The 12394-nt window shown below is 44.5% G+C and overlaps 1 protein-coding gene across 4 annotated transcripts in view; it reads left to right on the top strand.

Annotated features, from left to right (window-relative positions):
* Positions 1-4123, top strand: part of PDE1C (phosphodiesterase 1C) — a 543851-nt gene extending 539728 nt beyond the window's left edge. For all 4 annotated transcript variants that reach the window (XM_070059701.1, XM_002713741.5, XM_017344418.3 and 1 more), the window contains one exon: positions 3815-4123. In XM_070059701.1, the coding sequence (XP_069915802.1) occupies positions 3815-3984 (170 nt within the window). In that variant the 3' untranslated portion in view covers positions 3985-4123. The remainder of the gene's footprint in view (positions 1-3814) is intronic.
* The last annotated feature ends 8271 nt before the right edge of the window (positions 4124-12394 follow it).

Raw genomic sequence — 12394 nt, 5'->3', positions numbered from 1 at the left:
TTTAAGTTGTTCCTAGTGTTTTGCTTTATCATGGACACTATGCTTAAATGTGCCATTGGAAGATTTTTCCCACAAAGGTGGCCTCAGGGATTTGACCCATCTGTCCAACTGGCCCATTTGTGCATCACCATCCAGCAAGAGCTAGTGTTGGGGTAACTAGTCAACCCTAACATGGCTGTCACAGCTTTCACCTAGTTATATCTGCTCTATCTTCCATGTGTTGTAACTGGTTGTGGATCTTTATTCCTATTTACAATCATCTCACTGATCAGGAGAGCTGGTGTAGGTCTACAGCAGAAGTACTGGAGGGAGGAGGAGTTAGATAGTCTCCAACCTGCATTTTTGTGGGCAGAAGACAGATGATACGTGCATGGTTTCCTGAAGTTCCTTCCTTTAGTCAGATATCCCAGTTGTTCCCTGGTGACTTTCCCTTCCAGTGTTGCTTCATAGTGATCCCCCCAGGTCCCCTTTGACTGTGATGGTTGCCCAGACATCCCTTGTTTTTGATGACCTTGAGGAATGCCCTTCAACTGGGATATATGTGATATTATAGTGAGGTTGTATGTTGTACAGAGACCACAGAGGTAAATGTTAGTTTTCATCAGTACTATCCAAGGTACGTCCTACCAACACTTTTGATATCAACCTTGGGCTCCTGGGTGGGGTCATGTTGATTCTTTCACTGTAAGCTACTCTCTTGCTTCCTTCGTAGACATACTTCTTTGGAAGGACATTATTACAACCAGCTCATGCTAAGGGCTCCCCCTTCCTTGAAGAGGGTACAAATATGTAGGTCTCTTATGCAGAATTCCAGGTAGCTTGTCTATTATCCTACATTCACTCGTTGATATCAGGATGGACTCAGATATTTTATACTTTGGCTTATAATACAACACTGCCTTATTTATCTTATTGTTCAAGTTGTCCAAGCTTTGGCGTTTCAGTTCTTTATTCAGGATTCATTTATCATTGTGTACATGTGTTTGCTTTTTAGTACTTTTGTATATTTTGTACTTTAGTCCTAGAGTCAGTCATTCTTACAAGGAGCCCCATTTCCTAAAAATATATGAAAGTTGGAGTTACACAGGGCAGGGCGGGGCGGGGGGGTGGTTCTCCACCTGCTGGCTCACTCCAATTGGCTACAGTGGCTGGAGCTGCGCCAACCCAAAGCCAGGAGCCAGGAGCTTCTTGGTCTCCCATGCGGTTGCAAGGGCCCAAGAACTTGGGCCATCTTCTACTGCTTTCCCAGGCCACGGCAGAGAGCTGGATTGGAAGTGGTGCAGCTGGGACTTGAACTGGCACCCATATAGGATGCCAGCACCATAGGTGGCAGCTTTATCCACTATGGGGCTGGCCTCATACCTATTTCCTTTTATTGGAGTGGTATTAAATAACTTATCATTAGGTATGCTTATTGCTATTGAAGCTTCTGAGGCTATAATCATTTCCCTCACTTTGAGACCTCTTCAGCAGACAGAACAAGGAAGTATGTGTATACTAATGTGTGCATCATTAAGTATTTGTATAACTGCCTATCTGTTAAGCTATAGGCAAATCCATACAACTCCAAGTCTAATCCAGTACCACAGCTCATTCCAGCCTCCTCTGTATCTATACTCCCATGCCCATCATTCTTATCAACTCTCCACTTAGATTCTTGATCAATTCCAGTGTGTGTAGAGTGGTGTTAGAGTTCTTAAGCTGTACCCCTCCCCACCCCAAAACAATTTGATCAACTAGAATACACTATTCTATGTGCAGAGTTTTCCCCCTGACTTACAGATTCCAGAGTTACTTAGGTGACCATTGCACTACCTTCCTCCAGGAGGTCCTTTCCTCTATTTGTGATGCAGTTTGGTTGTGTTTTAGCCATTTTGAATTCTGGTATTTCTAGGACCTCCTAAATAGTGTTTTATTTCTGTTCATTAGGAATCTCTCCTTGTGCTACAAAGGCATATGGATTTTGAGGTGTGTAGTGCTGTGTATCTACCACTATGGTATCATATGGAATAGTTTCAGTGCTTTACAAAAACCTCTATCACCTGCAAGGATACATCAGAAAATCCATTATGAAAGTTGATTCCGATGAAAAAAGTTTTAAGTGCGTATTTTTCATATTATGCATTAGCCATGAATCTTTGAGGTCTCCTTGTATACATACTTTTGTTTTGCTTACAAACATCTTAGTTCTATTTTCCATAAAAATCTTGAAGTACTTATATTTAAGCATTCTTCCTTCATCCAAAACACCATCTTTTGTCATCCTATAGTTTTTGTCCTTTCAAGAGCATCACACAGGGGCTGGCCTTGTGGAATGGTGGGTTAAGCCGCCGCCTGCAACGCCAATATCCTATGTGGGTGCTAGCTCAAGCCCCAGCTGCTCCACTTTCAATCTAGCTTCCCAATAATGTGCTGGGAAAGCAGGACAAGCCCTTGGGCCCCTGAAACTCACATGGGAGACCTAGAAGTAGTTCCTGGATTTGGACTGGCCCAGCACCAGCTGTTGTAGCCATTTGAGGTATGAACCAGTGGATGAAGCTCTGTCTCTCGAACTCCCTTTCAAATAAGAAAAAAAATAGAAGCTTGGGGGGGCTGGTGCTGTGGTATAGTAGGCTAAGCCCCAGCATCCCATATGGTTGCCAGTTCAGGTCCCATATGCTCTGCTTAGGACCCGGCTCTCTATGGCCTGGGAAAACAGAATATGGCCCAAGTGTTTAGATCCCTGTGACCTGTGTGGGAGACCTGAAAGAAGCTCCTGGCTTCAGATCAGCCCAGCTCCGGCCATCACAGCCATTCAGGGTGTAAACCAGTGGATGGGAGACTTTTGTCTCATCTGCGACTCTACCTCTAAGAATTTAAGTGTCACATAAATGTAATCATATGTTATATAACCTTTACAGACTGACCTCTTCCACTTATTAGTAGGGTGGGGCTCTAATGAGTTTGTGGGGGAAAAAACCCTAGAACATAAGGATTTGAACTCTGGGGCTGGCAGAGCGGCATAGCTGATTAAACTGCTACCTGCAATGCCAGCATTTCATATGATGCCAGTATTTCCTATTAGAGGGCCAATTAGAGTCCCAGATGCTCTGTTTCAAGTCTAGCTCCCTGCCAATGTGTCTAGGAAGGCATGAGATGGCCCAAGTGCTTGAGTCCCTGCTACCATTGTGGGTGCAATGGCCCAAGTGCTTTCCTCCACTGCTTTCCCAGGCCATTAGCAGGGTGCTGGATTGGATGTAGAGCACCCGGGACTCAAGCCAGTACCCATATGGGATGCCAGCATCACAGGTGACAGCTTAACTCACTAAGGCACAACACTGGGTCTTGTTTTTCCAATTTTAGCTTTGTATAGGAATATCAGTATCTTTGTTGATCTAGTTCACAATTCCACAATGATAAAAATTGTTGGGTACCTTATCCTGTGCTTGACATGTTGATCTTTGACCCGTGTATGCATTGGTTTCAGAGTTGTTTTAGATGGGTCTTGAAAATTCAGTGATATCCTTGTCAGATTGAGCACCACTATCCAAAACCAAGTTCCTACACATGATGCCAAGTGCTAACCATGACTGAGGACTCCATTTTGCTTTACAGGTCCCAGAGGTGACCCTAGTGTCACATCGTGCTTCTTTAACCCTTTCTATGCTATGTATTTGGTCATTTGTTGTCTTTAAGTGACTGAGGCAATAGTGGGCTTATTCATCTATTGGTAATTCAATACACACTGTTTAAGAGGAAGTTGCCCAAAATTCTTAAGTCATGCCATGCCATTGCTGAGGCTGATGGTTTTTTTGTCTTTCTCTCTGGTGTCCAGTCATCAAGCCTCCTCTGCGTCACTTTAAACGCCCTGCTTATGCATCCAGCTCCTACGCACCTTCAGTCCCAAAGAAGACTGACGAGCATCCTGCAAGGTACAAGATGCTAGATCAGAGAATCAAACTGAAAAAGATTCAGAACATCTCCCATAACTGGAACAGAAAATAAGTCAAGGAGATAAGAGGGAGTGAAGAAGGGCTCATCCATCTGCCTCTTAGCAGTCACTGGACTTAGTGATACACACCTGCAACACCTTTGGAACCAGTTGGAGCTGGTACTGTCATGTTGACTGCATTAAGGCGACATGAAGGCTTATGTGATGTTCAGCTTTGTCATTCCCTTATAGACCTGATCATTGACTGGGAGGAGGGGGCGTTAATCAGATTCCAGAAGCAAGCTAGTAAAAAAGGCTGTTTTCAATGCATTTCAAAATCCAAATGGGACCAAGATCGAATGAGACCTGCTTGGAAAAGTGAAATTGCCATATTAACCAAAATCTAACTTTCCCAATACTGACTTAATTGATGTATTTAAGAAATGCACTTTAAAATCTTTAGAGTATACTTAATTGTTAGACTCACTTAAAATTCAAGTATGTAACTTCCAAAGGGCATTCAAAAAGATTTGTGGTTCTGAGTGGAGTAATCTTAGAGACCAGTTATGAATTGGGTTTACAGGTATTTCAAAATTAAGATTTTTACAAAAACAGATCTAAGTTTAAGATTTAATTTCTCATCAAATCTCATACCCAATAGTCTCAGTATACCTTTATGGATTTGAGTTTACATGGAACATATTTGGTTTGGTTTTCCTATAATTTCTACCCACAGTAGACAATGCTAGAATTCAGTGACCTATGTCTGCAAGACCCCATATTTCAGATTCACAGGGATATTAGCTTGGTTCTGTAGTCCTGGGGCAAGAGAATGTAAAATGCTGATCCTAGTTACTCCTTGTTTGTAGGCTTTCTTCCAGAAGACCAGAAATGCCTTTAAGTTAGATGTTGCATTTTCTAGTAGGCAGCATTTCCAAAGCCCTTTGGGATCCCAATTGCTCACAGCTGGTGGAGTAATGGTCTTTAGGACACTTCCTTCATGGTGGCATCTTTATCCCTTCTGTGTGTCTCCATGGAGTTTTCACTTGAGAAAAAGTCACAGAAGTGAAGGAAACGTTCAAGGCCAGGACAACATTCAATCCCTTCAGAAATGGCCTGGTTTACCAGGAAACCTACGTGTTTGTCAGTAGGCCTAACCCTCATCCTACTCTGGCTTCATTTAAATGTGTTCCATGCTTTAATGGCATAATTCTTTAAAAACACACACGCACACACACACACCTGTTTGCTTAGCTAGGAAGTGGGGTTCCTATATGCATTTTGCATAATCACATAGGCTTTGACTGTGGTTGCCGAGCCTGGTGAGTAACATACATATACGGAAGCAGCAAAGATCCCGTGTTCAGGGCAACACTCCCAAGTAGTCCCATAAAGGAGCTGTTCTGATGGCTAACCTTCAGGACTTGAATGCAAGAGGTTCACTTCCAATGAGCTGCAGTGATTCAGGTTGCACAAACTCCAGGGTTCACTAGTCAGCATGCCTCCAATCAGTTTATGTATTGGGGTTTGTGATGGCACTTCAGGGGTGTGTAGTTGCTATACCAAAGGAATTACCACTGTGACTATGTTAAGTGAGACCGTTTGTAATTCTTAATTCCCTGCCTGCTAACTGGGCAGAAAACCCCGCTGCAGGCTGGTGGATCTAGGGTAACGCAACAGGTGTTTACTGTTTGCCTAGAGAGGGTGCTGTGCTTGCTGTGCTGGGCCATTTGGCTACACAAGGAGGCCCACGGGGAACATCATCGGATGAGGCCGCTACCCCATCTATTTCTCAGCACTTTTAGTCTTCTGTGAAGCTTCAGGGTAGCTGTGCTGCCTAATGGTGGAGGCACTTTCCTTGGGAAGGTCCTTCCTGCTGCATTCTTTGCTCTGGTTTCCAACCTTTGCTAACACTTAAGTGTATGAATGTTAACACTCTACTTGTAAAATGCTTATTTTTGCCTGATAGTTTATGTATACATGCTGATTATATTCTGAAGTACATTAAAAGACATTTTAAAAAGACTGAGTCATCTTTGGAATTCTGGTATTTTTAAGTTGCATTTCCCCTAAGTTTGGCCCTATTCAGCCCCGAATAGCTCATCAAGGTGAGTGGTATAAACTTATTCTTTCCCATTTTATGATTCTGGTAATAGCTTTTGTAACTTTCTCCTGCCTAGAGCCCCAACACGTTTGCTGATAGGAATAAACCATAACAAGGGCTCATCAGATTAACACTTGGGTTGTCAACCCAGTTCAAGTCATTCCATGTTAAGCTGTACAGCTAGGAGTTAAGAACTTGGATTTGGGAGTTAGAAAACTTAGAACTAAACCCTGGCTGCATGAACCATATGTAGTTTCTTCAGCTATAAAGTGAGAGTCATACCCAAGTCAGCATAGGACTGGGCCTATAGTAAGGACTCAACTGTTAGCTACAATTTCCTGGAGAGTGCAGTGAAGTCTTGAGTTAGAGAGCAGTGCCAGTAGTTCTTGAACATCTAGTTAAACCTTCAACTTCAGATAAATAGCTCAAAGTTTGTAGTCAGATGGCGTAGCACCCGGTTTCTACGTCACTCTGTACTTCAGTGTATGTTTTTGTAGTCACGAGGAAACCTGACATCCCCCTTTCACAACACTCCCTCTTGACTGTGTCGCCATACTCCTGGGGCTCTCAGCCTTCCAGCTATCACGGCCACCTCTTGCTCTCTCCTACACCCCATACCACTCCCTGAATCTTACTTCCTGCAGAGCTGTCCTTCACCCTATACGTTCTCCACACTCAGCTGCATTACTTTTCCAAAGTTCCAACAACAGGTATACAGAGAAGACTGTTTCTGAAGGTTTAGGATGACAGCACAGCATAAAGCAACTACTTAGATTCAAAGTCAGGCAGTAGCAGCAGCCACCTATGAGGCAGCTGCTCTCTGCAGGATTTCTCACTGGCTACAGCTACTTAAAGCACAGATCTGCCCCATTGTAGACTTCTACCAGAACTTTCTCTTCCCCCTTGTTCTTTAAGTTCCCAACGTTGTATCGCGTATCAGTTTCTCACCTCACCATACAAGTTCTGGGCATGTTCAAAGCATATGAACTCATTCTGCCAGGCAGCAGTCTACTCCTCTAAGCACAAAGGCCCAAGATCAGCCTTGAAGGAGCATCTTGTTTAACACAATCCAATGATTAGGCAGGAGCACTCCCTGTAGGAAAGGAATTAGTCTAAGTATCTCTTCCATCACCAGCTGACCAGGATTCCTGGTTGCTGATTTTCTCCCCCTCCATCTAATAGCACCATCTTCAAGGGTAGACCCGAGATCACTCACAGGTATGCAGAATGCCAGCCCTCACTTCCTGCCACAAGCTTGCCCTTACACGAGCACATCTACTGAACTTCAGCAATAGCAAAGTCACTCCAGATTCCTGTTATTGGGACTGGGCCCTTCTCCCCCTGTGGGAGAAGAGTAGAGATCACCTTTTTTTCATTCTAGGATCTGCACTTAAAGCCCCGTTCCTAAGATAGATGGAAGGCCACTTAAGTCATTTGCAAGGTTCCATTTTTCCTGTTGGCTGCCAACAGGAAAATAGATCTCTAAGATCTATTTCCAGTAGACAAGGAGTCCTTACTGGCCCAACATCTTGGTTTATTGGGAGTTGGCAAAGTTAGGTTGGAAGCCAGGATGTGTAGAGCTCGCAGTTTGGGGCCGTGAAGGATAGAGGACTCCATTTCCAGGCTTGGACCTAACACAGCCTTCAGTCAGGCCAGCCTAGCAGAGAAGGAAGGCTGTGTACCACAAATGGAGAGAGTCCATTTGCTGGTTCAGGTATTTTAAGCATGGTCTAAGAGACTTGAGGATGTTGTGTGTTTAGAGAAACAAGAAAAGTTGGTTTTGGAGAACAGAAGATAGTTACAGAATGTTCTTCTCATCTGCAGATGTTAGTGTTCAACTTGGGTTCTTTGGGTTTTGGCATGTTTTGCTTTGTACACCCAAATAAGTGTTTACTCTTATTACTGGGTAAGGCATATTCTAAACTAAGTCATAGAATGTAGGAAGGATACTGAGCAGATGAGACACATACGAAGTAGCTGAAAATTTGAAATTAAACAATGCTGATCCTGGGGCTGGCACTCTAGCCTAGCATGTGAAACCGCCGCCTGCAGTACCAGCATCCCACATGGGTGCCAGTTCAAGTCCTAGCTGCTCCACTTCCTATCCAGCTCTCTGCTATGGCCTGGGAGGGCAGTGGAGGATGGCCCAAGCCCTTGGGCCCCTATTCCCAAGTGGCAGACCCGGAGGAAGCTCCTGGCTTTGGATCGACGCTGCTCTAGTGGTCACGGCCATTTGGTGAGTGGACCAGTGGATGGAAGACTTCTCTCCGCCTCTGCCTTTCAAGTCTTTAAAAAAAAGTTGATCCAACACAATAGACATTAAAGTTCAGTGAAGACTGAGAATCCATCAGATTCTAGGTGCCATGATATGTTTTTAACTTTTAGAATAAGTCTGTATGGGAAGACTTTTCACTATCACCGATTAGTAGAGACTCAAAGCGATTACATCTTCATAAAGGGTTTGCAGAATTGGTCAGAGAAGATACAGAGGAGATTCCAAGGAGGCCCATATTAGCCATTGAAATTCCTGAAGCCAACAGAAGGTTCACCAGGTCTCACCTGGGAGCTTCCTACCATTTGCCTCCTGATCCATCTCCCATCTCCTTGCCTTGGTGTCTCCCACTTCTACTCCTGACAACACTTTGCCCACAATCATGCCATTAGGGTCTTAAGTTTCTCCCCAGAAGTTATTTCCCCCTCAGGATTTTAGTCACCTATTTTAAATCAGCTCAACTTCTGAATGTATTCTATTGCTATTACTCTCCATCCTGTATTTGCACTCCCAACTCACTGTTATCCAGCTGTCTTGGAGGTGCCGTAAGCTTCGACTTAGTCTGAAGCTCCTATACTATATACTGGAAGGTTTCTATTATCACTATTTTTTTAGTTTCCCATTCTCTTTTCTTTTTTTCTTTGACAGACAGAGTGGACAGTGAGAGAGACAGAGATAAAGGTCTTCCTTTTGCCATTGGTTCACCCTCCAATGGCTGCTGCGGCCAGCATGCTGTGGCCGGCGCATCACGCTGATCTGAAGCCAGGAGCCAGGTAGTTCCTCCTGGTCTTCCATGCAGGTGCAGGGCCCAAGCACTTGGGCCATACTCCACTGCACTCCCGGGCCATAGCAGAGAGCTGGCCTGGAAGAGGGGCAACCAGGACAGAATCCAGCACCCTGACTGGGACTAGAACCCAGTGTGCCAGCGCTGCAGGTGGAGGATTAGCCTAGCCTATTGAGCCGCGGCGCCGGCAGTTTCCCATTCTCAAAGTTGCTGATTGTTTGTCTAAACCAGCCTTCATTTTTTTACAGGTTATTCTGGGGCTCTGCCACATCCTGGTACCTTCCTCGAGAATTAGGACTTTCCATTACAGATGTGGGAGGGAATACCAATATCCCCCATCAGATCTGAGAACCAGAAAGTGCATTTCCAATGGCCAGCAGTAGACATCAAGAGAAACACGGACAACAAGTATGCTAATATGTGCATTCTCCTGAGAGGAGTTTGCCTGCTGTTGTCTCATCTAGTGGGCTTCCTTGCAGATTGAGACTCAGCACCTGTAGGTGAGCTCCCAAGACTAGACAGACCTAGGCATTCCCATTACAGGAGACCTTTCTTGTCCCCACTATGCTCCGCAGGAAGGGCCAACAAGTGCCTAAACATTTGAATTCTAACATTCTAAGCCATGGAGGCATGTAGATGTTCCTGGGGAAATTCTCTTTAATGAACATGTGTGTGTGTGGGGGGGGGGTGGTATAGGTTAACTGCCTTTATCCAGAGGATAAGGTTCATCATGAAGCAATGCTTTTCCTACCATCAGTGCTATCTCATATCACCCACCTTCACATGTTTGAGGCAAGTCTAGTCTGTTTTGATCACATGACTCCATTTTCATAGCTTTCCTTCTCCATTTGTCCGAAATCTTAGTTCTCCAAGGCATAGCAGATTTTACTTTCTCTGGGACATGGACTCTGAAGAAAAGTGGTCTTTTGCTATTAGTCCTTGATGTCCTGTTTCCAGTGTTTGGTGGCACTCAAGTCAGTTTTCCGCACTGTTTCCTGGAGAGCAGGGACAGCCCCATTTCTTTCATGTTCATGACCTTAGTTATCAGTGGTCAGTACTTTATATAGCAGATCCTCAATAATGTGATTTGTGTAGATGGTACCAAATAGGAGTAAGAAATAAGCATGTAAACATGTAGAAGACATCACCAGTCCTCATATCACAGAAAACCATCAATTTTCTCACCAACCCCAGAAGTAATCTCAGGAGCCTTCAACAGAGCTCCATTCCATCGGTTCCAACCCACTGGAGTTATCATTCTGCTAAGGTCAGCTAGCATCCTATTCCACCTTTATCTTAATTAGTTGCAATTAAACTTTTTTCATTGTTGAAACTTCAGTTGATTCAGAAGTGCTTAATGCTGTTTTCCTAAAATTGCTGTGCTTTCTTCAAAAGTCCCTACTCTTTATACAACGTGAAGTTTCTAGAGAATAAAGGAATAGGAGTATCAGAATAAAGGAATAGGAGTATCAGAACATTTATGGAAGATAGGTATTAAGGTTATCATGGTTTAGTTTTTTGGCACCAGAATAAACTTGTTTTAAAAACAGAGATACTTGAGACACTGTTTACATCCATTGGTTTGCTCCTTAAATGCCTGGAGTGGCCAGAGCCAAAGCCAGAAGCGGGAAACCATCCAGTTTCCCAGAAGGTGGCAGGAATCCAGTCACTTGAACCATTACCACTGCCTCCCACGGCCCACATTAGCTGGAAGCTGGAGTCCAGAGCCAGAACTGGGAACTGAACCCAGATACTGACGTAAGACACAAGCACCTTAACTGATCAGCTCAGAGTGGATGCTTAGCCTATCAATTTCATTTTCCCACAAACTGAGAACCCCCCATAAGCTCAAGAGTAGGCAACTTATCCAAGCTACTCTGCCCACAAATACCCTGACCTTGGAGATCTCGCAATCATGGAGAATTTTGGGAACAAGTATCAGTGTGATCCCATCATTTCCCAAAATAGGCCGACAAAGCTTTGGGTGATGCTTCGTTAGACAACACAGGTGTGTGTTCAGTATACAGCTTCCCATCTGAAAAGAATGTGAATGTTTAGTCAAATAAGTCAGGTGCCACTGGAAGGACATCATACCTCACTGGTTTCTGGAAATGAGGTGGAGCTCAGGATGACAGACTCCAGAACTTGAGTGAAATACACACTTGAGTCCTACTGGTTTGAGTTAGAGAACCAAGATACACAGGGAACTTCAATACATCAGTCACTTATGAGGTTGCACTGCCTCCTGGTGTCCTTGAGAGGCAGGAGTTTCAGAGGATCTTCATGGTGCTAGCTTCTAGCTGGTTAAGTGCTGAATCTTCTTAGATTTCAGGAAGGTAAGCAGGCTGTGCAGCTTCGCACACAGGATAGTAGAGCCACTATGTTCCATACAGGTTTGTTCCTCTGTCAAAGGCAGGGCTTAGGTTCTTAGTCCTGTGGTTAACATGCATGCACACTTAGGAGCTAACTGATAAGGATGGTTTGGGGAAATACTGGGAGACAAATGCAATAGCAAATAATAGACAGCTCCAAGTAAGGATGTCCATACCATTTTATATTTGGCTCAAACTTTGTCAACACTACTTTCATCACTCCCAATATGCCAACATTCTGACCCAGCCTCTGGTTCCAGGATTTTTCCCCTTGCTTGCTTTAAGAAAGCCATTAGGGCTAAGTACTCGACCTCTTAAATTGTCCTACATTTGGGAGCAGCCACATGACACTGCCCCAGTAATGACACGATTTCTCCTCCAGCTCTTCTTTGCCTACCTAGGGTAGGCACTCAGACAGTAACAAGTATGGAGAAGGAACCCAGCTTGCCAGATGTAGCCGAGAAGATACACAGGGCCCAGATCCCAGGTAGTATTGCTGAACCATCTTGTCAGCCTTGCGTTGAATTCTTAGATGTGCATGAGAAATGAGCCCTACCTCTTTAGGTTGCCATTAAGTTACTATTTCTTTTGACCCTGGAAGTCAGTCCTCAAGTACAGGGTCCTGCTTCATGGGAGTGTCAGTGAAGGTGCTTACACGGTAGTTAAAGGAAAAAAAGAAAGGAGGGGGTCAGAAAGAGCTCCCAGCTGCTGGTTCTATCCCCAGATGCCTTTAGTGGCTGGGGCCAAAGCCTAGTGCTGAGGACTCAAATTCAGATCCCCCAGAGGTGGCAGGAACCCAGACACCAGAGCCCTCAGTGCTCTAGCAGGAGCCTGGATTCAGAAGCTGGAGCCAGGAATTCAATGTCAGCAGTCGGATGTGGGACACAGCCTAGTGCAAGATGCTGGTTATGATGCCTAAGTGGCTGCCTCTAGCTTTGCCTTCTTTTCAGGC

The sequence above is a fragment of the Oryctolagus cuniculus genome, chromosome 16 (genome assembly GCF_964237555.1).
Source record: "Oryctolagus cuniculus chromosome 16, mOryCun1.1, whole genome shotgun sequence".
NCBI lineage: Eukaryota > Metazoa > Chordata > Mammalia > Lagomorpha > Leporidae > Oryctolagus > Oryctolagus cuniculus.
Note: the sequence above shows the minus strand (reverse complement) of the source record. Positions and strands in the feature narration are given on the sequence as shown.